Here is a 27914-nt window from a genome sequence, read left to right on the forward strand (position 1 = left end):
GAGCTCATCACATCACTGCAGAGCTCCCTCCCACTCGTGTCGGAGACTTCAATACGTGACGGGCTATACCTACAACTCATATACTGTGCACAGTCGCTCGGTAGAATCGACTCCAACTTTAGTGATTTGACCACAGCTTTATTACTCAATGCCAGAACACAGGACAACTCCGCGTTCCTAATGGACCGCAAAGTATGGAGAAGAGCATCACACAAGCAAAGACAACTCGCAAATACTTTCAACTGAACAAAACAAACGTCTCAGCAGTATAAACCTGTAGAAGCTAAACGACAAACAGCAAAGTAACCCTCCATCGCCCACAGCCTGGAAAGCCCGCTCCTGTCGGGTTGGGCCACGCAGTGTATGTTTTTTTTTTCTAGGCTCAAGTTTCAGTTTGGGCAACACCCGGCACGCGCAAGGCTCAACTTCTTGGGAGGAAAACAAGCCCAAGTATGGGCTTCCCGCTCGGTGTGCGGTGGGAATTTCATATAAGTTTAGCAAGAGCCAGGCTTTTCCTCCGCCTAAGGTTGCAACACAAACCCCCTTTTAACTCCTTAAACGTGCAATCACCAAGCAATTGTTCGCAGTAGGGTATAGGCAAACTGGCACAAGATGGCACAAGTGAGTCTGAACAGCACTGCCCTCTGGGATTTGTACTAACGCTACGGTTGCACCTAGGACACAGCGCTGTCTAACGGCTCTGCACTTGCCGGTAGTAATCCGGCAAGCAAAACAACAACAACAACAACAACAACAACAAAACCAGCGGCGGTGTCGAGCAATGGTGTTGGTAACGCTGAGGAGGTGAAAAGATCAGAGACTGATCTCTCCAAGACAAACAGCGTTGCCAATGGTGCGACTCGGTCCAGCGTGGAGAAGCCAATCAAGCAAACAGCAACCAAGGATGAGAAGGCCACTGTTACCGAGACAAGAGAAGTTGTGCTTGAGAGGTTCCCTTGGAAAAACATTGGTTCCTTCAACGAAGGAAAGAAGTTCGACAGCTCTTATGTGACTGATTCTTACTTGATTAAACAGTTTGTCACAGAGACCTTCCGTGGGGATTGGTACTGGAATGTCGTGTTAGTCGTTGGTTTATGCTTCTTCTCATGGCTCATTGCCAGGGTTAGGTTTGGCTTCTTTGGATTCATCTTTGTACTGCTGTGCGCTTCTTCTGTTTACAGAGCGGAGTACCGCCGTTTCGAGCGAAACGTGAGGGATGATATTCTCAGAATCAATGCCAGGGAGAGATTGGAGAAGAAGTTTGAAACTATGGAATGGTTGAACAACTTTTTGATGAAATTTTGGGTCATCTATATGCCTGCTCTTTCAGAGACAGTGATGACAATTGCCAATGAAACATTGAAAGATTTGGCACCTGGTTATGGTATTGATGCACTTTCGTTGGATGAGTTTACTCTTGGTTCAAAGGCCCCAAGAATTGACTCAATCAAGTCCTACACAAAGAAGGGAAAAGACATTGTTGAATGGGATTGGGCCTTCAGATTCACCCCAAATGATACTTCGGATATGACAAAGAATGAAATTGACAGAAAGATTGATCCAAAGGTTGCACTGGGTGTCCGTGTGGGTAAAGCTATGATCTCTAAGAAGTTACCTATTCTTGTTGAAGATATGTCAGTGAGTGGAAGGGCAAAGATCACCCTGGAGCTTTCTGCAGACTTCCCTCATATAAGACTTGTCTCTGTCTCTATCCTGGAACCACCAGAGATTGATTTCAGTTTGAAACCAGTTGGTGGTGACACTTTTGGACTCGATGTGATGTCATTGGTTCCTGGTTTGAAGACTCTGATCAAGACCTTGATCAACAGTAACGTCGGTCCAATGCTATATGCACCAAACCAGTTGGATGTTGACGTTGAAGAATTAACGGCTCAGGCCGTCCCAGAAGCCATTGGTGTTGTCGCTGTAACCACAAAGGGTGCAGACTTCAATGAATCAATTACACCATATGTACAAATTTCTACAGGCGGAGATTTGACAAAATATTCTCGTACAGACATCAAGACAAAGTCCAATAAGGCTTGCTGGAATGAGACGAAGTACATTCTGGTTAACTCTTTGAGCGACAAGTTAAATTTTGACGTTTACGACTTCTCCATGGAGAAGAAGAAAGGGTTACTCTTTGGATCTCATGAAGTGGAGCTAGGAACCCTTTTGCAAAGAGATGATCTTCTAGACCAGAAATTCCCAATTGAATTGGCTGGCAAAAAGAAAGGAACGATTAACTACGATATTCGTTGGTTCCCGACGCTCTCCTCCAAAGATGACACTGAAAAGGAAGAAGAGAGCAAAGAAACCGAGACTCCTGATTCAGATGTTGGTATCTTCAAATTTACGCTTCGTGATATTAAGGGATTGAATACTTCTGGAACTGTAACAGGTAAGTTGAATCCAAAGGCAGAATTGCACTTGAACGGTGAGTTGGTTAAGGAATTTAGAACTTTGAAGAACGCCAATGAACCTTCGTGGGAAGCGACAACAGAAGTTTTGGTTACAGAAAAGACTCAATCACTTGTGGCATTGACAATAACCGATACTGGCGCACGCGACGGTGTTGTTATTGATTCATTTAAGGACAGCTTGGAAAACTTAGCCTTTAATTGTGCTGAGGGTAAAGACGTCTTCACAATGGATAAAGGCTCGAAAGTTCGTCTTAGTGCAGTGTGGAAGCCCCTTTCATTGAGTGGCGCAGGCTCTACTCACACTCCTCCAATCGGTACTCTTAGATTGCACCTTAGAAATGCCGAGCAGTTGTTAAACTTGGAAACTGTCGGTGATGTTGATCCTTATTGTAAAGTGCTTCTTAGTAACAGATTGAAATATCAGACTGCATTCCATCCTGATACGTGCGAGCCAACATTCAACGAGCTTGTTTACATTCCATTGACTTCTACAAGTCAACACGTTAGCCTGGAAGTTATGGACTACCAAAAGGTTAGTAAAGATCGTTCGCTTGGGTCAGCGATCATACCTATCTCTCAGTTCATCAAAAAAGACTCAAATGGTAACTTTTTGTTCCACGATGGATCCAAGGATATTCTCTCTGCCTCCTTGAGCTTGAAAAAAAAGAAGCCTAAGGGAACAATCTATTACTCTGTTTCTTTCATACCTGCAATTCCAGTTTATTCCTTGGCTGAATTGAATGAGCTTGAGGAACAAGAGAAAACACTTGCCTTGACCAAAAAGCAAAGAGAGGAAGAAGCAAAGGGATGGGAAGAACTTTACAAGAAGTCTCCAAATGATTATGAGTGGATTGAAATCGAAGACAAAGAGCAGGCCATGTTGTCCAAGAAGGAGAAGATGTCGCTTGATCAACTTTTGACATACAGATCCGGCTCTCTGATCATTCATACTGTCGGTGGTAAGCTCAAGAAGAATGGATCATTTTTGCAGGTTCTTGTGGATGACCAATCGTCGCCATCCTTTGTTTCTACCAAGAGTGCTGGTACCAAGCTGGACAACCAGTTTGGAGAAGCTTTTATTCGTGATTTACCAAACTCTACTTTTACGATAAGAAACTCCAAGGGTCGTGTTGTAAAGGATGAAGAAGACATTTTGGCCCAAACTACCCTGAAGACTATTGACCTGCTGAAAAATGGATTCGATGCTCCACGTACAATTTCTTTTGAGGGTGCCAGTGTGACTATCCAATTTGAATATCTACCATCTGCTATAAAGTTACCACCTTCTGAGACTATTCTCGATACCGGTAAAGCGAAGATTGAGTTCTTAGACGCTCAAGGTTTGAAGAGTGCTGATAGAAATGGCAAATCTGATCCGTTTGTTTCTGTCATGCTTGGTGATATCGAATTGTTCAAATCTAAGGTTGTGAAGAAAACCCTCAATCCTACCTGGAATGAAGGTACTACTTTACCATTCATGAGTAGATCAAGAACTCAAATGCAGCTTAAGGTCATGGACTGGGATAGGGCTGGTAAAAATGAGTTGATTGGTGAGACAAAACTCGATATTTCTGGTGTTCAACCGCTTACTTCTGAGACTGTCACCTTCAAACTCCATCCTCAAGGTACTGTTCGTGCCAAGGTTACATTCTCACCAGAGTACATTCGCCCAAAGGTTGGAGCAAAGGAGTTTGGTCTGAACATGTCCTACTTGGCCGGTGCACCACTCAAGGGTGTCGGTGCTGCCGCTAATCTTGCTACTGGTGCTGTTGGTGCAGGTGCAGGTGTTGTCGGAGCAGGAGCAGGAGCAGTCACTGGAGGGGTTGGTGCCAGTGCAGATCTTGTCTCTGAAGGTGTTGGTAATATCACAAAGGGTGGCTCTTCATTGATCAAAAGTGTTCTTGGTGGAAAGAAAAGCCACAAGGGCAGACCGTCTATGGACGAATCATCATCGTTGAACGGGGATGCCAAATCAGTGAATTCCAGGGCTACGGGACACGGTTCACACAGTGCAATTGCGTCTGCTATGGAGCAACAACACCAGAGAACAGCCTCTCAAACAACAACGTTTACACAAGCAGCCAAGGGTAAGAAATCTACCGAAGGTACTTTGATAATTCATAATGGTAAGAACCTCGGAAAGGAGGCTCAGTTGAAGGTGTCTCTTGCAATCAACGGTACGTTAAAAACTATCTACAAGACAAAGAAGACCAAGGCTACTAGTGGAGTCATTAGATGGGATGATGAGGTTTCCTTTGATGCTCCAAAGGAAGCTGAGGTTGTATTTGGAGGTGTTGTTCATCACACATTTTCAAAGGACACCGAACTAGGAACTGCTACGATAAAACTTTCCGAAGTTATCGATAGCCCACGTGAAATTACTTTGTCATTGGGCCAAGGTGAAATCAGTGTCAGTTTCAGATACTCGCCGGACCCTGATGAGCCTACAGACCCAGCTCCACCAGCGGATTGGTGATTGTGTGACTTTAAAACGGATTATATATTATGTTTGTTTCTCTTGATTGCAATTACTGTGTATATCTATACGAATTTATCAAATGTTCAAATGTGTTGATAGTGTAGCCCCATTGTTCATTGTTATCCTTGGGATTTCGTAGTTCAGCAGCAAGAACATCCGAACACCAATAGAAGTTGTGACTGCGTGTGGCATTCAGACTTCGCGGATTTGAAGGATTATCGATAATAGCGGTCTGAAAATTACGCTTGAAATTACTCCTGTTTGGGCGTTGCTCGGGGTAAATTTCAGAATGATGCCACCCAGACACCAAGGACTCACAGGTCGCGGGTTGTCCAATTATCTTCACATTCTGTTCAACCGGAGCCCATGCTAGGGTGAAGCATTGAAGGTTAAGAACATCGTATCAAAAATGACTGCTCAATTGGTGAGTCGACACGAATAACGTTAGGAATGAGATCTTGAAGAGAATATGATTCGAACCATGTATTTACCGTCAGATTACGACCAGAGAGGGACTCTGAAAGGAGAGTGAAAAGTTGGAGGCCTCAAGTAACTATAGAGGTGATGGCACAGAGATGGATGTTACAATCAGAACCGAAGTTGAAAGGCCAGAAGAAGCCTCCTATCCAGTGAAAGAGTCCAACGTGAACTATATTTCCAGGGGCTGATGTTATTCTCTTTTAGTGAATTCCTAACGAACAGCGGCGCTTAGACATATATACTAACTTTTTATCTTCAAGGCCCCAAAGTGGTACCCAGCTGAGGACAACGCTGTCCCAAAGAAGACCAGAAAGTCTGCTCAACCACAAAAGCTCAGAGCTTCCTTGGTTCCAGGTTCCGTCTTGATCTTGTTGGCCGGTCGTTTCCGTGGTAAGAGAGTTGTTTACTTGAAGCACTTGGAGGACAACACCTTGTTGGTCTCTGGTCCATTCAAGGTCAACGGTGTCCCATTGAGACGTGTTAACGCCAGATACGTTATCGCCACTTCCACAAAGATTGACGTTTCTTCCGTTGATGTTTCCAAGTTTGACGTTGCTTACTTTGCCCGTGAGAAGTCTTCCAAGAAGTCCAAGTCTGAGGCTGAGTTCTTCGGTGAGGGTGCTCCAAAGAAGGAGATCAAGGCTGAGCGTATTGCTGACCAAAAGACCATTGACGCTGCTTTGCTCACACAAATCAAGAAGACTCCACTACTCCAACAATACTTGGCTGCTACCTTCAGCCTCAAGTCTGGTGACAGACCACACCTCTTGAAGTTCTAAGTCTAAGAAATGCTAGGGATTTCAACACACCACTGTACACACTTGTATAATCTGTCGAGTAATGAATCAATATGGAATTATTCGTTTGTTATACGGATGAAAAGTTAAGAAAATGAGAATGTAGGTTCTGGTACTTGTAGTTTGATTATGTTAATGAATTGGACATAACAACACAAGCTGTCGGGTAATAATATGCCATCCTCTATCAATATGCTACATAATTAGGGCTCGGGACACATGTCATAACCTTCAGCTTTGGAGCGTTGTCACTAGGAGGTCCAATTCATGAATTGGCACCACAAGCGATCTTATAGAGCCACATTCTCCGAGCACATAGCGTTCGATAGTTGTTTAGCTCGAGTTTCTCTCCATATTTGGCTTTTGGGATGAGAAGGTTCTCGAAGAATCGTTGTTCCCGTGGCAACGTGATCCAGAGCTCATCTCCTTGCCGAATTGGGAAAATTCAAAAGAAACGTTTTTGCCATACAAAAATTTTTCCTGGGCCATAAAAGAAAAATTGCGGTAGGCTCTCTTCCAAACCTCCCTCATCACCACAGGTTTCAAGGAAATCCACCCTCTTTAATCATAGATTGAAATGTCTTCCCTTTTGCCACTTGCTTCTTTCAACTTGGCCCTCGAGCCATTTGTTCCAACCCAAGCGATTGACTCCGATTTGCCGGTTACTGTTCACTTGACTTTGGCTGCCCTGGATCCAAATGCGATTGACGATGAGGAGCAACCATCTACGTTGAGAATCTTGAAGGCTACTCCGCTGAGTAAGCTGCTCGATGAAGATGAAGACGATGAAGACGATGAGGACGATGAAGATGAGGATGAAGATGAGTTGGACATCGCTGACGTTGAGGCTGAAGATGACGATGAGGATGTTGAAGCAGAAGACGATGAGGATGACAAGGAGGATGACGATGAGGACGACGAAGATGATGAGGACGAAGATGATCTCGATGACGATGATGTTGAGGAGTTTGTTGTGTGTACTTTGTCACCAAAGTCTCAATTCCAACAGACATTGGACTTCACCATCTCCCCTGATGAGGAAATCTTCTTCGTCGTTACTGGTTCTTATCCAATCCATTTAAGTGGTAACTACGTCGAGCACCCATACGATGGTGAGGACTCTGACGACTTTGATTCTGACGAAGACGAGGATGATGAGGAATTCGACTCTGACGAGTACGACTTGACCCCAGACGAAGATGAGCTCGCTGAAGAGGACTTCGACGTTAACGACTTGGAGAACGAAGAGGACGTTGAGGCCAAGATCCAAGAGCTCGTCGATGAGGAGGAAGCTAGAGAGGAAGCTGAGGCACAAGAATCTAAGAAGGACAAGAAGAAATCCAAGAAGGAATCTAAGAAGCGTCAAGCTGAGGAGACCCAGCCAGAACCAGAGACCAAGAAGTCAAAGAAGGAGAAGGCTGTTCAATTCAACAAGGAGCTTGAGCAAGGCCCAACCCCATCCGAGAAGAAGAAGCCAGCTGTCAAGACCCTTGCTGGTGGTGTTGTTATTGAGGACAGAACCGTTGGTACCGGCCCAGTTGCCAAGAACGGTTCTAAGGTTGGTGTCAGATACATTGGTAAGTTGAAGAACGGCAGCGTCTTTGACAAGAACACATCTGGAAAGCCATTCCAATTCGGCCTAGGCAAGGGCGAAGTCATCAAGGGCTGGGACATTGGTGTTGCTGGTATGGCTGTGGGTGGCGAGCGTCGTATCGTCATCCCAGCACCATACGCCTACGGTAAGAAGAAGCTTCCAGGTATCCCAGCCAACTCCGAGCTGACCTTTGACGTCAAGCTCGTCTCTCTCAAATGAGCTGTGTTGTGTTGAAACATTCTGAGTATATACTAAAAGATAGCAAAATACGAATACTAATAATACCGGATTGATTTTTTTTCCTTCTTCACCATCGAAATCAGTTGTTCAATTGGACAGTGTAGCACCTCAGAAAGGCAAGCAGCAGTCAGTCGAACAGCAGTCAGAGGAGCAGAGGTGACAACAGCAAACATACCCACATGTGTTGGACTTTATCCACTTTCGCCACGCTTTACGCCAATTATCCCATTCGGGATATTTTCGCTGTCAGGCAGTAGAGTTTCGTTTAGAGAAAAACGCCAAAAGCAAAAAAAGCCATCACGCCGAAACGTTGAACGCGAAACGACCACCACCGCGCAGAGCTGTACGAAACACAGCGAAAAAGTAGCGAAAAAAAGGCCACTATACACAAAAATTGTCATCAACTGCTGCGCTCTCGAGAGAAGTTTTCATCATCAGATCAATTGCAATAACAGCACATTGTTCAATTAACCGGACATTCCAAGAGCGTTTTTTCCTCTGAGAAATACATCGTGTGTCCTGTGGAACCTGTGTGATAAAGAAACTCGAACAAATTTCCGTGCCAGTTTCCCATTCCACGGTCGAACTGTCTGTCTTTCATTATTTTGTTGAGCTTTTCGAGGGGAAGAAATATCACCAGCGTACCCAGTGAACGGAGAATTTGGTGTTTATCCACGCGGCCCAATCACAAACGAGTATATATTCATACGCAGTGCAGCAACCCACTTTACCAGTACACGCTTTGTTGAGAGAGTGGACTAGTGACGATACCGCAAAATAAGGCAAAAAGAAGGAACCGCTATGAACAGTGCACAACCATTCAAGCCATTGGCCTCGCTGTTGGCGTTTGTTGGGAGGATCTCAGCGCGTCATCCGATCCACACGCTCATCGTGTCATCAGTGCTTGCCGCCGTGGCGTACCTGGCGGTGGTGCAACAGTATATGAGCAACGGGTTCTCCTACGATGAACCGGCAGCGGTTATGTTCTACCACGGTGCAAGCGCAAACCAACATTGGATTGCAGTTGACGACTTGAGCAAAGTCCCAGTGGATGTGGACCACTACAACGTTGTCCCATTCCAGTTCCGCAGAGCTGGCGAGTACAAGGAGCCGGTGTTATCAGGAATCGTTGAGTTGGATGAGGTGAAGTTTGTTGTTTCTCAGTCTGATGCCGCTGAGCAATGGCAACAGTTGACCGCTGAGGACGGCACAGTGTGGCGTTCAAGAGCTTATCACGGTAAATTGGGTAAGTACTCTGACATGGTTGTTGGTGCTTTCAATAAGGTGTTGAACTTGGTCAGAGGGGCCGAAACCTTTGACATTGCCCTGGTGACTTGTGCGTACATTGCCATGTTCTATACGCTGTTTAACCTCTTTGCCAGAATGAGGGCAGTCGGCTCTAAGGTTTGGCTAGGATTGTCAACTCTTGTGTCCTCGTTCTTTGCCTTCTTGTTTGCACTGTACATCACCACGAGGGTGTTGGATCTTTCAATTCCCTTCCTCTCTTTATCTGAAGGTATTCCGTTCTTTGTCGCAGTGGTTGGTTTCAACAACAAGATTTTGTTGGCAGAGAAGGTTTTGCAAAATCAACTCAATGCTCAATCATCGAAGAACGATGCTCCAACCGTTCTGTATCAGGCATTAAGGGAACAAGGCCCATTGCTCTTGCGTGATCACTTGTTTATGATTACTGCATTCTTGGGATGCTCCTTTTACGCGTCGTACTTGGATGGACTGAAGAATTTCTGTATATTGGCAGCTCTCATCCTAGCATTCGATATACTCACCACCTCTACCTTCCTATCTGCAATCTTATCACTCAAGCTGGAAATTAACCAAATACACAGATCAACGTTGCTGAGAGAACAACTCGAAGATGACGGCTTAACTGAAACCACAGTTGATGATGTTCTCAAATCCAATAGTCTCGCTGGAACCAAGACTTTCACAGATGCCCCATCTACTCTGGTTACAGTTGCCAAGGTTGCTGGTGTTTCAGTCTTCTTTGGATTGCACTTTTATGGATTTGGATCTGCTTGGCTATCCGATTTGAGCGCTGGTAATGAGACAAATGACACTTTCACCTTATACGATGCGGTCGCAGATCAAATTCCTATTGGCTCAAACGGTACTTTGGTTACTTTATTCCCAACACGTTTTTTCCTCCCTGAAAAATTATCCACACAAATTGAAGCCGTGGTTCTATCATTCATTGGTCTTATTTCAACTGCTGCCCGTGATAAATACATCTCAAAATTCATTCTCTTTGCATTTGCCGTTTCTGCATCTATCAACGTCTACCTATTGAACGTTGCTCGTATCCATACCACAAGATTGGAGGATGCAATTGAATTGAAAAAGCCAAAGAAGAAGGCTTCGAAGACAGCTGTCAGTGTTCCTAAAGCTGTTGTGGTTAAAGATTCAGAAACTACAAAATCCTCGGAAATCTTGCACTCATCTTCTGAGAGTGAATCTGAGCAATCTTCACGTCCACTTGAACAAGTTATTGAGTTATACAAGGATGGTAAAGTTAAGACCCTTGTTGACGATGAAGTTGTATCCCTTGTTACTGCTGGTAAGTTACCACTGTATGCTCTAGAGAAACAATTGGGTGATAACTTGAGAGCCGTTGCTATTCGTCGGAAAGCCATCTCTGATCTTGCAGATGCTCCAGTCTTGAGAAGCAATAAATTACCATACTTGCACTATGATTATGATCGTGTATTTGGTGCATGTTGTGAAAATGTTATCGGTTACATGCCATTACCAGTCGGTGTCGCTGGTCCATTGATTATTGATGGCAAACCGTACCATATCCCAATGGCAACCACAGAGGGCTGTCTTGTTGCTTCTGCTATGCGTGGTTGTAAAGCAATTAATCTTGGTGGCGGTGTTACAACGGTTTTGACCAAAGATGGTATGACGCGTGGACCATGTGTTAAATTCCCAAGTTTGAAACGAGCAGGCCAATGTAAGCTATGGTTGGACTCCGATGAGGGCCAAGAAGAAATGAAGAAAGCGTTCAACTCTACTTCCAGATTTGCCAGACTCCAACATTTGCAAACTGCTCTTGCGGGTGACTTGTTGTTCATTCGTTTCAGAACCGTCACTGGTGATGCTATGGGTATGAATATGATTTCCAAAGGTGTTGAATATGCTCTTAAACAAATGACGGAGGTGTTTGGATGGGACGATATGATGGTTGTTTCTGTTTCTGGTAACTACTGTACCGATAAAAAACCAGCTGCTGTTAACTGGATCAATGGTCGTGGTAAAAGTGTTGTTGCCGAGGCTATCATACCAAAGGATGCTGTGGTTAAAGTTTTGAAGAGTTCTGTTAAAGCTGTTGTTGATGTTAATGTCAACAAGAACTTGATCGGATCAGCTATGGCTGGTAGTGTTGGTGGTTTCAATGCCCAAGCTGCTAATATGGTTACCGCAGTTTACTTGGCTTTGGGTCAAGATCCAGCCCAAAACGTTGAATCTTCCAACTGTATTACACTAATGACTGAGACGGAGGACGGAGACTTGAAAGTTTCTGTTTCCATGCCATCTATTGAAGTCGGAACCATTGGTGGTGGTACCATCTTGGACCCACAGGGATCCATGCTTGAACTTCTCGGAGTACGTGGACCAGCTGATGTTCCTGGAGAAAATGCCCGTCAACTGGCTAAAATCGTTGCATCTATTGTTCTTTCTGGTGAATTATCGCTAGTTAGCGCACTTGCTGCTGGTCATTTGGTACAGAGTCATATGCAGCACAACAGAGCCGCTGCTAAGAAATAAGCATATGACTCACCACCTTGTTTTATATCATGATGCTTGCTATGTATTTCTTATGGACTTGTTTCGACCACCCTTCCTTGGCATCCAGTTCTCTCTTCATCATATTGCATTGTGGTTGTAAATACTAAAACTCAACAATGTCTACTCTAATTATAAAAGTTATTTTGGAAACAATCACCATGTTGTACAAGATGTAAAATTATGAACTATTCGTGTATTGAACAACCTTTTCAATTTCTTACAACGTCAAGTATTATATAAAAACACAAACTGGTTAAGAGTACTGATGAACGATCATCACACATGAGTGATGTTGTGAGTGGAATGTATTGTATAATTTGTCAGAGAACAAGTGACACCCTCCAGAAAAGATAGTTTGAGACACTATTAAATGCCTTAGCTTCACAAGCATTGAAAGCTGGTCCCCCGTATTGAGGTGCATAACAATGGTAGGGGGGAGAAGACAGATTTCAATGATATGGAGCATGAATGCCATTGACAGCAGAGTCATGAATGGGATCTCGTCGAACAGAATCAGTTAGTACTTAGCTTTTCTAACTCATTCTTGTTCAAAGTATGGTCGTGTCGACCATACCCGTTGTATCCTCTTTGTTGATGGAACACTGGGAGCTCTGTCTTATCTCCAAGACCTAAAGTATCCAATACTTTAGACTTGTCCATGGAATTAGATGTCTTTTGTAGCTTGTAAAGTTCTCTAATCTGTTTGAACTCCTCCGGCTTTCTCTTCGGACCATGCTTCTTGAATGTGATATGTGCGTTGAGATGGTTTAGAGTCCCATAGGAGTTTTTACATGTACCATAGTTGCAAGCGTAGAGACGAACCATCTCTTGAGCTTTACGACGAGGTCTTTTCCTTTTTGGGACCAAATGGTCTAAAGTATGAGCATGTAACACCTGGAGCGGTTGATGCGCTAGTTGATGATGTTGCAAAACAGTGATATTAGGTTGCGGAACGTGTTGTGGCGGAGAAACCTGTTGAATGTGAGGAATCTGAACAACATTCATATGCAGAGGTTGAGGTTGAGGCTGTGGTTGAAGTGGCATCTGTACTGCCATCATATGCTGCTGCTGTTGGGGTGGTCCAGGAAGTGCCATGTTTAAGCCCATAGAAGGTAGCTGCACTGTGCTTCCTAGCTGTGGCAGTGATTGTTGGCGCGGCGTGTGCTGTGGAGTTGGCTGTTGTGGGAGTTGAACTTGCTGTAGCAACGCCATGGGTGGTGGTATCAAATGTACTGGCGCCTCATGAGGTGTGTGCGCACCTCTACCGCTTATTGGAAGCACCGGTAGACTATGGGAGGCAACTTGAACATGTGAGTGCTCAGGTTGTTGTCGTGGGACATTTTGAACATTGTTTCCGACATTTGGAGAATGGGATGCCAAAGGATCTGGTAAACCGACATCCAGCTCTCTAAAGGATGGCAATTTGACCTTTGTAGTGCCGTTGGAACTCATCGTATGCTATTCGTGGGCAACCGGTGGAGAGAAATGTAAGAGAAATGTAAGAGAACAGTAATAACAACAAGAACGAAACGAACCAAGTAGAGACTTAACTATAGACCCAAGCAGCCTTCGGACAATAAGCACTTTATTCCCTTGTCCCTTAATCTCAAGCTGGCGTAAGTGTGGTACTCTTCCGGTAGTAGAGGAAAACCAGTAAGACGTCTATCTTCACTATGGCAGGTGGTAATAACGTCAGCTCTTAGTATAGCAAAATGGTGTGTTGAAGCCAGCAGGATGAGAAACAAGATATTCCAAAAGATTAGAAAGAATGCGAATATGGAGATAATTATATGAACGGCACGTTAAAATTAGCGTGCATTGAATTTTTTTTCTTTTGTCTTAATGTCTTCCTTATGGTGGTGATCTTCCTGGTCTTCCTTTTCTGTTCTATGACGTTGAATGCACGGTGACCTCACATACATCAAACACTAAAAAGGGAGCCTTGGATTAACCGCATTTTTGGGGATTTTTGGGACTGATCGCTACACATGAAAAATTTGGTTGACGTACGTATTACCGCATAGAGGCGTTTCCGTAGGGACAGGGATGGCTCACTAATTTCAGCACACGTCGTGTGTGTGCTGCTGCTGCTGCTAAATTACACCAGGAAGCAGTTACAAGAACTACCAGAGCTCAGGACACGGTGTTATGAGGTTGCAACTTGTAACAATTAACTTCAGAGGTACGAAACTTATTTTAAACAACCGGCGCACGATCTAATGGCGTGCCCACGGACCCAAACACTACGTTCTGCCTCTGAGGTGGCGACGCAAAGCCACGCAGCTTGCAATGAGCACAATATGTGACTTGTGTATATTTTCTTCCATTAGTAGCATGTAAGTGTATATTAGTACCACGGTCGACAATGTGTAGCAGCATCTCTTGTCTCTTACCTGCCTAGACCACTTCCCATGCTACATTCAGCTATTAAATTTGGTTGCAGTTCCGCAGATACCTTAAGGGCGTTGCCTCACTCGGACTTTCAGGGCTTACGAGAACTACCCGGTGGGTGTGTAATATGGGGTTAAAATAGTCGAGAATGGGTTGAAGCCCCTCACCAGTGATTCAGTGAGAGAACACATGCTTGCGTTTTGGGTGCTATATGTATATGTATCACGCTAGTTATTTGGTTGCTACATAGGTGTATCTGTACTGGTATTACCAATTCAACGCCATCCAATGTTATAGCGCTGCCGGCAGTAAAACTGAGAAGCTTCACCCTTACAGATTCGCAAGTTGTATAATGAAGAAAATGCCTGCGATCACTCCCGAATCTAAAAAGGCAGTACTAATGACTGGCAAGTTTATACATACCAGCCTGAGATATCCTGTTTATAGAACTTTAATACAACTCACTACTTATGGCAATATTTGTCGGTCGATGCATGTGCTTGCCTCGGAATCAAGACTTAACAAACAGTTCATTTAACCGCGGATGTACAATCGTTTACTCGTCCAAGACTCAGATATGTTGAAGGAATCACAACCACTTCCACCGTCCGAATCCCCGCTGTCTCCCTTTCGCCCCATGATGCTAAACACCAGCTCTCACTATGATGTAAAGCTGTGATTCAATTCTTGACCGCACTCAGCAGTGAAAGTACATAGGACTTGGAATCTTAAAACCAGCCGGTACTGATACATCTTCCTATTTTGTAACAGGCGGCAAAAGTTTACACAGTGTGCTTTGTCGAAGAAATGGATGCATGCGTATGTACGTGCCTGAAATTGGTATCCGCACGAAGTTGTGTTCAAGACATTCCTAAGATCTACTACACACAGTACATAGTACTGAGTAATTACGACGTCATCTAGCACACAAGTACGTTAGGCAATACATAGGTGATGGGGGACCATTTGCAAGCTGATTGCGGATTCTAGTAGCGTCTGTAAAACACAACCACTGTATGGGGGTTTGAATCCGTGAATAAAGCCCGGTTTCAACAACTTTAGGAGAGGCTTGAATCATGAGGTTGCAACGTTACAAGTTGAAATTGCTATTGCATCCCCTAGGGCGAAGCCTGGGACAAGTTGTGCCAACCTAAATGTATGTACCAATTAAAATACGATATGTATGTATACATGTATCACCCACCAAATGATTTTCAGACAGTGGAGTGGCAACAGAAATGAACAGGTTTCCATCACCGCCTCGCCAGGTTTATTGAAAGGCAGAATATTGAAAGTGGCTACAGAAAGTTGAGCACATGTACTGTTACCGCAGTCCACCCCTGTGTTCTGTACTTCACAACATGGTCCGCAAACCCTAAATTTCAAGATTGGAGCTAAATTCCACTTGTTGAATCTGAATTGAGCCGCGGGTAACCCCGGCGTCCCGAGATGTGTTCGTAAAAAAAGAAGTAAACAACCCAAATTCCAATTTCGGCGGTAGATCCCTAAGCTCTTGTTAAAGAAGTTCAACCCGAGTAATGGGTTAAAAATTTTTAACACCGGCCTGTGACCAAAGTTGTACAGCGTGATAAGGGTCTTGGCAAGAGAGCACATTGCCCATGTGATAACAAGCGGAATCTACAGATTTCCAACATACGGATTGATTCCCATAGGAGTGCACTGGCATCGGTAGAACTTTTAGGGACGACATTTCACAAGATACACTAAAATTTAAGCTGCACAGTGTACAACACCTTGCTCAACTATAGACCGGCTCAAAAGATACAGAGTAATGCGCGCATTAACCCAGGAGGCCCACAGGCCATTTGCGATATGCTCAGCCGGCTCTATATATGTCGATTGATCCAATCAAGAGCTGGTTGTACTGGAGCTGGCTGACCTTTGTGATTCATGATTTCAAGATCGTGGCAATCCCCTAGGGATATATACAACAGTGTTGTGCATGTGAAATGTGCAACGTATGCAGTATCAGTAATTGTTCATGATTTTGAAACTTGACAGTAAAAATCCTCATGAAGTGCATATTAGAGATAATATGCGGTGATGTTGATTTGTTATGAAGTCTTCCAAGGGTACATTTTTAGCTGTTTGAAGAAACGGATGGAGATGAAGGTTGTATTCTTTAACAATTATACAACTTCACGTGTTTTTGGATATGTGTAGCCCTGTTCAGGTATTGATGAAGCACATGTGCAGCGTGGGGATGTTCACAATCTGAGAAAACCAAAATTACGCTGCTGTGTAGTGAAATGGTGTTTATTCAACTGTTGTAGAATAGTCACCGTTGTTTGTTTTCTAGTGACTTAGATGTTGATCACTATCCATGACTCGAACAATTGCAAGACGTACAGAAAAATCAGCCACTCTAATGCCCAATGTCTAAATTGATATTACTGAGTTGGAACTTACACTCCTGAGCACTTCAACACATAGTTAGTTCGGACCGAACGAGGGTTAACTATAGTATCGTATGAGGAAGTGGTATTGATTTAATCATAGAAGAGTCTCTCGTATGCGAGCAACCAAAACTCAGAGAGCTATGAATGACTTATGTTGAGTCATTGACACATATTCAAAAATAGACACTGCACATAAAATCATGTATCTTTTAGCAAATCCTTATAAGCAGAAGGGCTTTCATAATAATGAGACAGAATTCTACTGTGAGGTACAGACATGCATACTCGCACGTCTAAAAATGAAATAATTCAGATCACAGACAGTTGTTAACGGGACTATGTTGTGCATACAATATGTTTTCAGGTCAAGCTGCTTTCTGAACATTCAGACTATCAGTGACAAAGTTGCTATTTAGTAACTGATTCGTTGTAGGTATAACTGAAACAGTCTTCGAGGGGAAGACTGCGAGCCGAGTTCATAAATTATGATTCAAAGCTGACTGTCAGTAGTTCCCTCTTATTTCGAAGCATAGACAACTTCATAACGTGTGCCAACTAGTAGCCAGGTGGAATATACCAGGTAATCTGTTGTTCTGTTACAGTTCATATAGCGACCCTTACTTGCGCTTTCGAGGATGGGTGAATATCACAACAGATTTAGACCGTTAATGACATCCAGTCACTCGAGAATTCTATTGTCTCGAAGGGTTATGTTTGCCCACTAACTGCAGCTTTGGACGTATAACGCTGAATGTTCGGTCGGTTACGTGATTGTTGCTACTTCCATAATATCAAACTGGTCATCACGGTTGCACAAGTTCTGGAATTGCTTCTCTGATAAATGCTCTACCATAAATATGAAAGAGGTAAAAAGGAGAAGACATGATCTTGAATCACCACAAGATAACATTTGCTTTCAACAAGGAATATAAACCTTCATCAAGTAAATATACCGTGTCAGAACTTTCATGTAAAGAAGTACATATAGGTTTACGCAACTCGCTGTTTAGCATCACCAACAATAAGTAGGGTACAGGTTTACGACCTAGTAAAATAGGTGAAAGTTTGCTAGATGCTGATACTTTAGTGACGCATAAGACGTTATAAATTTGTAGGCTTGCCTTCTAAAATTAGCTTTCATTGTAAGATAAAGGCAGTAACCGAGCATTAGTAAAATTGTTTGATCATAAACCTGGAAATCATCACCCGATGCATTCTCGAAAACATTGCTTACCTACTCAATTGGCCTCTCGAGTTCGACACTGTTTGTACAGCTACTTGAAACCGTAGTAAAACGACTGTATCAACTGTTCTCGTTTCCAATTTGACATTACCGCCAAAGTACGTAGCGACGAAAACTATGACGTTAATGAGCGTTGCTTGGCCAGTATAGAACGTCTTTGAAAGGTAATAACTTGCTTGGAGCTATATGTATGTCAACACGATTTACGTTAAGGGGTCACTTGCTCGGCACGACTTATAGACGTTATGACAAATATAGAATATCATTTGGTGTCACGCTGATTGCTCTTAGCAGCTATGACGATCAACACAACAGCTCGAGAACCTTTTCAGGGACATTGCTAGTCCAGGAAAGGATTGCTTTGTAATACAAAGACCAGGACATTGATGGTTAAAGTTCAAACCCAATTAAATATATGACAAGCTACATAGTCCATTGGTGGGCATTATTGAAAGAGGTACAGAGCATCACATGGGACTGCATAGCTGCCTTCTGGATTGCTCACACACCAAAAACGTCCAGAGAATGTAACGCACTTGGTGTTGTGCTCTAGCTAATAATAATCACAGCACATGTTGTTTGGGCTATTTGAGAACCACTGATATGTACAAAGGGTAATATAGGCTTCCGAACAAACGTTAGTAATCATAATTTGGCGGAAAAGAGACTCAGGTCAACTGACAAATTCAAGATTTGCAGAACCTCAAGCAGGTTTTCCATTATGAGGCTCGCTTGTTGAGTGTCCTATTACCCACTGTAACTAAACGTGCACGCAAGGATGAAACAAGCTAGATCATCAGTCTATAAGTCACAAGGGTTGTTAGATCTTTACACGGTAGTTCTCTAGCGTCTATTCAAATTTCAATTATCATTCTAAGAACAAATGGGAAAGTACAAAAAATAAAAATACATATAGTACATAACGTCATAGTAGAATTAGTGTCACAGGTAGAATTGATCATCCATCTTGTAGTCAAAGATCTTCCAGAAATCATCAGTTGGGATTTGCTCGTTTACAGCTTCGAATCCCTTCATTGTTGCGTCACTTAGCATATCTAATTTGTATGGGGTCCCCACAGATTGTGGTGGGATACCATTAAAATCAAAAGGTGCTTGAGTTTCATGCTGATGTTGCTGCTGGGGGACTTGTTGCTGCTGGGGAATTTGTTGCTGCTGAGGAGATTGCACATTTGAATGAACCTGACCTGAGTTGTTCATTTGACCATAAGGCATTACTGGTTGTTGAACACTATTCAACACTTGCGGTGGACCTTGAATAGTCGGGTTGATATTTCCAGAAGTCACCGGTGAACCTCTTGTGGGTTGCTGTTGGGTTACACCGCCATTCCCTGAGCTGTTCCCAGTAAATAACTGAGGCTGTGATTGGGGCTGTGAGTGAGACTGCGATTGATGTTGAGGCTGAGACTGCGATGGTGGCGGTCCCATGTTTTTAGCTGGCATTGGTCCGTTATCTTCGTTAATATAGTTAAAAATATCACCATTTTTAACAAAGGTCGTGAGGTAGAAATGCAATAGCAGTCTCACCTTGATAATCACATGGACATTTGGATAGCGCGTAGAGCAGGTTTGCAACTTGTCGAACAACCGTTTCACCAACAGAAGGTCTATATCAGTTTTGAGAAAGTTCACTGTTTTCAGATACAATGCAAAACAGTACATCAACCTTCCACAGATCATCAGAGGTATACTTGCCATTAACTCAGTTGATAAGTCGCTAAAGCTTTGCAAACATTCTGCACAACTTCCAAGGCACTTGAACGACATCTCAGCAGTGGCAAATTTCGAATAGAGGAAAGCCTCAATGGAGGATGCAAACGCCTGCATCACTTTGTAATCCATACTTGTTTCGATATATCTTAATTCGGTTATCTCATTGACCATATGCTTTACCAAGGGGTAGTTGACCTGTGCTGTTGGTTCTATAAGGTTATCAATTTTCTCCATCATCGAAGTCAATTGGGAAAAGACACCAATAGCGCGATGTCTTGGATCTTGCGATGACCTCAATACTTGAACACACTCATCGAGGTAAGAAGACCAGGACACTATGAGACGTCTCCTCAAGAACAAGGAGAACGAAGTTGACAAACAGTAAACAGCCAAAACAAGGATCCTATACTCTTCCTTCTGCGGTTCATCAAGCATATTCCGACGTTGAAATGAACCTTCATTCCTATCCACAACGTAATAAGGTCTTCCGGTCAGACCCAAGTCGAAGGCCAAGCCAACACAGAGACTGCTAAAGATATGATATCTTCTATGATGGAACATTTCTGGAGTGTTATACCATAGTGTCCAAATCAACAAGCTTTGAAACAGCTCCATTGTCTTATTACCAACGATTAACACCTGATCCAAAATCTGCTGTTGTGCCAAGTTTTCAATTTTAATATTCACCTCCACTGGTGGACCATCCTCACGGAGTATACTTGTTACAGCCATGATGGTTAGAAACAAAGTTGGATACTTTAACCTCAACTGTTCAAACTCCGATGTGATTTTGATAAACGAAACCTTGTTGTACAACACAGTTGTATATAACTGATACCTCAGTTGTGCCTCTTGTAAAGAGATGATCCCATCTGCTATCAAATCAACGTTTGTGACTCTCATACTCTTTAGCCTCATTTCGTTGGTTAACGTCATGGCGTTTGATATATCGTGTAGAACATTAGGACCAAAGAGTTGATCCAGCTGTTCTGTACTTGTCAATTTGATTCCTCCAGGAATTTGTTGCGAGTGTGATTGCTGTTGTTGTTGTTGTTGCTGCTGTTGTTGAGGCCCTTGTTGCTGCTGTTCCGCGGATCCCACAGACGCTCCCTGTGGAATCGATGAGGCCCCTGTTGCAGTTGTATTGGTTGCAGCGGTCCCAGTTGGGAAAGGCGAGTTTTCATTTGATGAGCTTTGTTGCAGTTGTGATGTTAGCTTCTCCAACTTCATCTCCAGCTCAACAACACGGTCTTCAGGTCTTTTCCTTCTCTTCGTCACCGGAGGTTCAAACTCGCAGTTTCGTCCACTCTTCAGACAACGTAAACAAGCAGAAGTTGGATCCAGAGGATCACTGGCTTTACATTTGACCTTGAGGGAATGGCACGACTTACATGCCACAGCTCTTCTTTTCTCCTTCTCACTGTTCATGTTGTTACAGAGATCACAGAATCAACAAACACCCCTCTCCTCAAAACTCACAAAACGAAGAAAGAAAAAAAAAATCAAAGATAATAAACACACACGCGCACACAAATAAGTTGAATATATCAAAACACACTCAGAGGATAAAGATCAATCTCCCAAATGGTGAAAACCACACACAACACTTCAGCTCTGGTCCAAAAGTATGCTCAAAGTACTCGGAAGAAATATAGCACCGCTTTTGATTTCTTAGCAATCACAGGTTGATCTTTTTCAGAATACTTCAAAATCAACGAAAATCAACTGGTCCGGATTAAGAGAGACGGAGAGCTGATCAGTTCTTTAGATATTCAAATAAAGACGCCAAATGACAGCACACACACAAGCCAAAAGAGGTAAATAATAGTGACCACCCAGAGAAAAGAGAATATCAATAGAGGCCTCCAATAAGATTAAAAATGACAGAAGCCAATCACAAGGAAGCAAAGGACGAAGGGTGAAAGTGAAATGGTGTCAAAGTGCCACAGAGGCGAAAATGAGAGCCAGAGATCAAATTTGATGCACAACGGGAAAAATCGCGGATTTATGGTACCCAAAGAGCGCAAAAAAACAAATATTGCCAGCAAAGGAGAAAACACCAGAGACACTTACAAAATATTGCGGAGTTTAAGGGAAAATTTTGCCCGTCCCGCCGATGGTGGTTTTAGTGCGCGGAGGTTTGAATTTGACACACTCGGCCCGATGGGGAGCCATGAGACCAAATTCCTCATGTCTTCAAAATTGATCATCTCTCTAAAGGAATTGTGGGTGATTACAAGGCATAGGAAAGCAGACTGAATATTTGTAATATGTGTGATATATATGTGTGCTCGTGTATCATTCGTTGTCGAACCATCTGAGACGAATTGGGACCCTCACTTGTCCGACTTGAGAACAGTTTTTGAACTTGAACGTCACTTGAATACAATAGATTCTTGATAGGAGACATGTCTGGAAATTTGGAATTAGCGTCTCTGTAATCAAGTCGTGATACTCCAACATCAACTTCACTTTTCTGCCCATTGTCCCGTCTGAGTTCTTCACCCACTTTGTAGAGCTCGAAGGATCTAACTTGTTCTTCAAGGCGTTCACTGTAAACATATCAGATCTTAAATCTTTCATGGCTCGAATATCGGCCTGCGTAGAATGGTCAACATACTTGTTGATGTCAAGTCCCTTTGACTCGAATTCCGTCTTCAATTGTTCGAACTGTTGGTTATAGCATTGGAAATCCTTCTTCATCTTGTCCAATGCCGTGACTTCGTCGCCGTGGTGCAACACGATGATATCACTCGAAAGTTTGATAGGTATAGCGCTCTTAGAATATATGTTCACAACGAGTAAGCTTGAAGTGATTTGTGAAATCTCAGGAACAAAGCCGGACTTCAAGGTAAAATCACTTGGTTTGAATTTCAATTCGAATTCCAAGTTGGTCAACACTTTCTTTTCATTCATGGAAAGTGTATTGGTCAAAGAATCAATGTTTTGCATACCAATGTCGTTCAAAGTGGAAACTTTGTTCACTTTACGAATTAAAGGAGGTGAGACATAGGATAAACCATCCTTTGGAACCCTAGTAGTGATTTCCACAATGCCACTCTCATTCAAATCATCCTTTGGTGCTTTACCAAATATAGACTTCTTTGGATTGGCAACAAGAACCATCGATGTTTCAACTTTGGAAAAGTCAGGCGTAGCAAAGTTCTGATTTCTCAATGGGAAAGAACTGGTTTTGGTGTTAGAGGAATCATTTCTCATAATCTCTCCAATGTTTAGCTGTTGCATCTTGACCTCTTGATCCAACAATCTCACCTCTTCTTCTGAGCCATCTTCGTTCAACTTTAAACATCTTTTGGCATTCTTAAAAGATGATTCAATAACAAGCTTCAAAGTTTCCAGCGCTCTTTTGGAAGAGAATAAACTGACAGAGAAACCAAAGGGAATGAATCTTAAGGCATACTCTGCCGATCTCATCACTGCATACTCCGGTTGGCCATATATGTCCTTTAATGTTGGATGACAGCCTATTAGAGTTGCGTTTATTCTATAACTCACACTGAGGTTACCATTGGAAAGATCTTTTGTCAAGACTGGGGAACCTCTTGTTCCATTGTGGCCATAGTGCAAAGCTGGGTTTAAGGTTATATTTGCATGCTTGTTCTTTTTATTGTATCTGTCAATGCCCAAGCTAGGTGGCAAGAGTGTGTGCAACTCTTGCTGATGACGACATGTGTTATCCAAAAGAGTATACGGGACTTTGAAATAAAAGAACTTCTTGTACTTTGTGTGAGGTTCCAAGATTCTGTCCTTGTTGAATCCCAATATACAGCCATCAGCTGCATCTTTAACACCTGGTGTATACTGAACATTGGTGGATGGTGAGATGCAAGCGAATGTCCAGGACGCATTCATATCAACCATGTTCAAGAACCTCTTGTTATAGATTTTCTTTGACTCGGCATCGACTATGGACGTGATACCTTCCAGCGTTACTGTGAACATACGAAATGATACGGGATCGTTTGACATGTTGGAAATCACGACATAGCCATAAACACCATCACCAGAGGTGTATTCTTTGAGCATGCTTTCATTCTCGGACTTCTCATGAGGCACCGGAACATTTTTGGTAACGTAGATGTCCACAGTAACACCTGGATGAACCTGCATCGTTGGTAACTTGTGAGCGTTGTCCAAAACGTTATTCTCAAGTGACAGAGGACCATAATGTTCCAGGCTGGAGGACTGAGTCGAGTAAGAAGACATCGAATTTCTAGACGCTGAAGACGCAGCGCTAACAGATTCAGATGGTGATTGCACCAACCTGGCGGCATCACCAACGGTATCGTTAGCGGTGGTATCAATACGGGGTGGTTCACTTGGGTAACCGAAATAGTCAGGACTTGGTCCCATTGGTGGGTCCTGCGATCTGTTCTGAACACTCTGATACATCTCAAATGAGGGCAACACGTCAAACACGATGTCTTTACCCTTGACGTCTTGGTACTCCTCATCTGTTATGAACCCTGTACGGACTTTATCCCTCGAATAGAACTTTGCAGTTTGTAACACCTCCTGAGAGACGTTTTGTCTGGTGAGCTCATGCCGCTGGGCCTGTGAATAGTCGACATGGTCATGATCCTCTTCATTTTGGATCTCCATTGTAAAAAAATGTTCTTACCCTCTCAAAAACACCGCTACACAACTTAGAAAGATAGAACAAGCACTTGCAATTGAGTTCAGAACTGCTTGTTACAACGATGGTACTATGGAGGGGCTTATATATGTTGTGAGGGTGCCTTTGAAGTCTCAGAGGATGACACACACACAGCCATGAGGAAAAAATTATAGTGCAGAACCAAGCATCCGCCACCAAAAAAGTCTATTGCACCGATACATTTCGTGCCCGTATGCACCATTTGCACCGTTAACAGTAAGGATCATCGAAATCTTCAACATTAAATTTTCTTCAATCAATATACGGGAAGAGATGACGAGAAAGCCAGAGTCATGTGCAGTGAAAAAACTGTCCCCAACAATGCGAGCAGAGAGTCTTTCAAATGTTCACTGTTTGCACGTGGACCATGTGTTGATTCCAAGACTCGGTTTACGAAGTTTATGTTATGTGTCTATAACAACTGACCGAATACAAAGTGTACATTGTAGGGTTGTAGGGATTGGATAGTTAACGAGACACGACGGAAGTCAACGCCTCATCAGAAAATGGATTGAATTGATCTGCGTTCTATGTAGAGGTACCATATTTTATGACTCATATGTTTTTCTAACAACTCTGTGCTATGAAGGGAGTCAACCAGAAAAGAGAAACCATTGATTCCAGAATAATCTTTCGGTTATAGACGCTAATTAAATTTGAGCACCCGGACAGGATCATGAGGCTGCTTCCAGATCGAGGGGGTTTAGGTGGAGGCTCAGAAAAATCTATTGTTTTCGCAGACGGACCAATGACTCAATTCGTATGCATGGCGCAGAGCTCAACGCACGGGGTCGGATTTAAGCAGTCGCAGGAAAGCGCGTTGCACATTTCGGGAAGCAAAGAAAAACCTACAATAATATCCCGATTTGGTAGTTACTGTATTAGGGGTATTTCTAAAAGCGGAACATCTACCTCCAACGCAAAAAAAAAAAACAGAACACAATCACTAAAGGCAGGAAAAAAAGAACTATCATCATCATCTAGTAAAGAAGTTTCTTTTCAAGATCAAATCAGCAACCAAACGAAGTGGTATAGATCCTTGTAGTCACTACACCATTCATCAAATCTAGCATAACTCAGAAGTTCCGACGTTAGATTCAAACGTCCTCTGTTTATCTGTGCTCTTGTTTTCATCTTTCTCTCTCAAGTTTAGCACATCCACGAAACGAAAGAAAAAAAAATCAAGGCATCAAAAACATTCACTTCAATGGCAAAGACATTAGCACAAGGCAGAAAACCTGGGAGTGGTCGAAAACCTGGAAAAGGAAAGACCCTAGCACAAGGTCGTAAGCCTGGAAGTGGGAGAAAGAAGATTCACAAGGTTTCCGGGTCCTCAGATGGTTCAAAGATTTCACCGTCAACTGTGAAGAATTTGAGTGTTGATTTGCAGAATGCACAGCAACATGGCACAGGGCACGATATTTCCATGACGAATTCATCAACGATATACCCAAGCCAGAGACAAAGTCATTATAACCATCACGACAGCAACGACATCAATACAAATAACCGCCAATCCACATCGAACCCATCTGTTGCATCGCCCTCACAGGGAGACTCTGTACCAATGATGGCCGCGACTTTGAGTACTTTCGCAGATAATGATGTTGTGATATCGTTACGGTCATCACAGTTACCGCCCTTGAACGCGCAACAGTTGCATTCATCTCTACCACAACAACAGCAGCAACAGCAGCAACAACAGCAACTACAACAACTACAACAACCACAACAACAGCACTACCAAACGCAGTTGCGTAGTGTTACACAACGCACTCCATCGCAAATTTCAGAACGCATGGATTTTAAAAAGATGTTCTTCAACAACTTGGATGCAGATGCTGAGTTGGTGTATTCGAGGTATCCACGAGATGCGAAATGATGTGATATTTCTCGGATGCTGTTAAATAGAAACAGATCACAGTCATCTGTGTACTAATATAATCACCAATTAGCTTTACCAAATTGTGTCGTTCTAGAACAAGTCCTTGTAGTGGTACAAATCAGAGAGAGCCGTGATCGGCAATGTGATGTCAAGATAGATAAAATGATGTGTGTTTTGTTATATTTGTCATCAAACTAGATGATCTTCAATGTTTCTGAGCAATGTCACCGTTTAAGAGTCATACCGAAAGTGTACGCTGCAGGCATGCATTGTTACCCATATAAAGTTCCCACCAGCTGCATATATTTTTTTGCCAGCTTCCCAGTCCGAGAAATCAACCTCCGAGCCAACATTTTATTTTGATCAGTTTTCTCTACTTCACTCTCTATTACCAAGATCCGAGCTATTAACTCATGGATTTAGGCTCACTTATACCAACGTTTAATGCCGCAAGACTAGAATCTGAGTCCATCAGGAAACCTTCAAAGGAAACTTTGAAGAATATCCAGATAGAGATTCAAACAGCATTGCCTCCAGATCATGTCTACACTCCTGGAGAAACAGTCCAGGGTGTATTCAAAATGGTCCAACTTGGAGACAAACCTATTCATGATGTCTACTTCAACGACTTAGAGATTACTCTGGTGAACAGATTCGTCACTTCTAATGGGCAGGATGCATCTTTCTTTCAGATGGAAGATAACCCAAACGTTTCTAGTTTCCCGCCAATGTGCCATGATCCTGACAAGTACGCATTCTCCAATTGTGAATTCCCATTCGAATTCACACTGCCAGTGAAACACCTTGAGGACACTTGTGTTAACGGACTTCCTGAGCATAGGCAACTGTTACCGTCATATGGATTACCGTCTCTATGCGGAATTGCATTTGCGCCTCGTTCAGTAGCTGGGCTTGTACCTACAGACGTACAACAGACATTACAAAAGTTGAAAAAAGTTTCACAGAACAAGTTCTGTAACACGTATTACATCAGTGTTAAAGTTAAACAGAATGTTAAAGGTCTAGGACGACCATACATCGTTTTTACGAGATCAATGGAGGTTAAAGTGAAAACGTCAAATCATATGACTCCCGAGTGTCCGACAATCAATAAGGGTACGACCATTAAGTGTCATGATGCTGTAATCGGAAAAGTCTCTGTTGAATCACCAACAATCTCTACAGATTTACGTTCGGAGAGTCCGTTGAAGGTGCCGATCGAGATAACTTATGAGCCAGCAGCAGATACTAGCGAGTTCCCTCAAGTACGCCTATCCTTTGAGCCGAACCAGTACGCAGTTCAGACAGCCAAGTGCAACCCACCAATTGTTATAGGGGACGAAGGCAACCAAGACGACGTGCTTGTTCAAAAAGTTGATACAATCTATTGTGCATCAGAAGCATCGGTCAGTGGTACTTGGACTCCTTCTTACTTCCATCAGGGACAATATATCCAAAATGTGGAGGTATCGATCCCGATGGACAATTTCAAGTCATGCTCTCCAACCTTCCATAGCTGTCATTTGCAGAACATCCTTAACGCTGAGATCCGAGTTGGTTTCAATACTCTACCATCGTCACCCGAGGAAACCACTACGAAAAAGAAGAGATGGCCATTTGGCACAGTCATGTTCAATTCGAAAAAGACAGTAGCTGAGAAGGATACATCATCTTATAGAGGAGTATCGCAGCCAAATGGTATCTTACTCAGAGTACCCGTAATGGTTCAATGAGATCAAATTAACT

The 27914-nt window shown here is 43.0% G+C and overlaps 9 protein-coding genes across 9 annotated transcripts in view; 6 read left to right on the forward strand and 3 right to left on the reverse strand.

Annotated features, from left to right (window-relative positions):
- The window catches only part of TCB3 (Tcb3p), a 6488-nt gene extending 1536 nt beyond the window's left edge, over window positions 1-4952 (forward strand). Inside the window, 4 exon segments of the mRNA XM_020217328.1 lie at window positions 94-192; window positions 324-361; window positions 381-468; window positions 679-4952. Coding sequence (XP_020071904.1) covers window positions 94-192; window positions 324-361; window positions 381-468; window positions 679-4899 — 4446 coding nt within the window. The 3' untranslated portion in view covers window positions 4900-4952.
- A 359-nt stretch (window positions 4953-5311) lies between these two features.
- Window positions 5312-6282, forward strand: CYBJADRAFT_189033 (60S ribosomal protein eL6; the record flags this gene model as incomplete). The annotated part of the gene is made up of 2 exons (XM_020217329.1): window positions 5312-5326; window positions 5643-6282. The coding sequence occupies 2 exons, from the start codon at window positions 5312-5314 to the stop codon at window positions 6159-6161; spliced, it is 534 nt and encodes a 177-aa protein (XP_020071905.1). The 3' UTR covers window positions 6162-6282.
- Window positions 6283-6756: 474 nt separating this feature from the next.
- Window positions 6757-7992, forward strand: FPR3 (peptidylprolyl isomerase FPR3; the record flags this gene model as incomplete). The annotated part of the gene is made up of 1 exon (XM_020212568.1): window positions 6757-7992. The coding sequence occupies one exon, from the start codon at window positions 6757-6759 to the stop codon at window positions 7990-7992; it is 1236 nt and encodes a 411-aa protein (XP_020071906.1).
- A 1002-nt stretch (window positions 7993-8994) lies between these two features.
- Window positions 8995-11799, forward strand: HMG1 (hydroxymethylglutaryl-CoA reductase (NADPH) HMG1; the record flags this gene model as incomplete). Its single annotated transcript, XM_020212533.1, has 1 exon — window positions 8995-11799. The coding sequence occupies one exon, from the start codon at window positions 8995-8997 to the stop codon at window positions 11797-11799; it is 2805 nt and encodes a 934-aa protein (XP_020071907.1).
- A 195-nt stretch (window positions 11800-11994) lies between these two features.
- On the reverse strand, window positions 11995-13575 carry CYBJADRAFT_136853 (uncharacterized protein). Its single transcript, XM_020213146.1, has one exon. The coding sequence runs from the start codon at window positions 13270-13272 to the stop codon at window positions 12334-12336; it is 939 nt and encodes a 312-aa protein (XP_020071908.1). The 5' UTR covers window positions 13273-13575; the 3' UTR covers window positions 11995-12333.
- Window positions 13576-18710: 5135 nt separating this feature from the next.
- On the reverse strand, window positions 18711-21284 carry WAR1 (War1p). The gene has a single exon (XM_020217837.1). It carries the CDS (start codon window positions 21031-21033, stop codon window positions 18817-18819), a length of 2217 nt encoding a protein of 738 aa, XP_020071909.1. The 5' UTR covers window positions 21034-21284; the 3' UTR covers window positions 18711-18816.
- Window positions 21285-21903: 619 nt separating this feature from the next.
- On the reverse strand, window positions 21904-24228 carry CYBJADRAFT_171881 (ubiquitin-ubiquitin ligase BUL1; the record flags this gene model as incomplete). The annotated part of the gene is made up of 1 exon (XM_020216268.1): window positions 21904-24228. One exon carries the CDS (start codon window positions 24226-24228, stop codon window positions 21904-21906), a length of 2325 nt encoding a protein of 774 aa, XP_020071910.1.
- A 982-nt stretch (window positions 24229-25210) lies between these two features.
- Window positions 25211-26265, forward strand: DAT1 (Dat1p). Its single transcript, XM_020214571.1, has one exon. It carries the CDS (start codon window positions 25491-25493, stop codon window positions 26163-26165), a length of 675 nt encoding a protein of 224 aa, XP_020071911.1. The 5' UTR covers window positions 25211-25490; the 3' UTR covers window positions 26166-26265.
- A 316-nt stretch (window positions 26266-26581) lies between these two features.
- CYBJADRAFT_161361 (uncharacterized protein) lies at window positions 26582-27901 on the forward strand (the record flags this gene model as incomplete). Its single annotated transcript, XM_020213604.1, has 1 exon — window positions 26582-27901. One exon carries the CDS (start codon window positions 26582-26584, stop codon window positions 27899-27901), a length of 1320 nt encoding a protein of 439 aa, XP_020071912.1.
- Window positions 27902-27914: the final 13 nt, after the last annotated feature.

This window comes from Cyberlindnera jadinii, assembly GCF_001661405.1.
Source record: "Cyberlindnera jadinii NRRL Y-1542 unplaced genomic scaffold CYBJAscaffold_3, whole genome shotgun sequence".
Lineage (NCBI taxonomy): Eukaryota > Fungi > Ascomycota > Saccharomycetes > Phaffomycetales > Wickerhamomycetaceae > Williopsis > Williopsis jadinii.

Excerpts from the sequence above, each read along its gene's own strand:
- CYBJADRAFT_136853 (XM_020213146.1), bottom strand. The coding sequence starts at position 13,272 with ATGAGTTCCAACGGCACTACAAAGGTCAAATTGCCATCCTTTAGAGAG.
- WAR1 (XM_020217837.1), bottom strand. The coding sequence starts at position 21,033 with ATGAACAGTGAGAAGGAGAAAAGAAGAGCTGTGGCATGTAAGTCGTGC.
- DAT1 (XM_020214571.1), top strand. The coding sequence starts at position 25,491 with ATGGCAAAGACATTAGCACAAGGCAGAAAACCTGGGAGTGGTCGAAAA.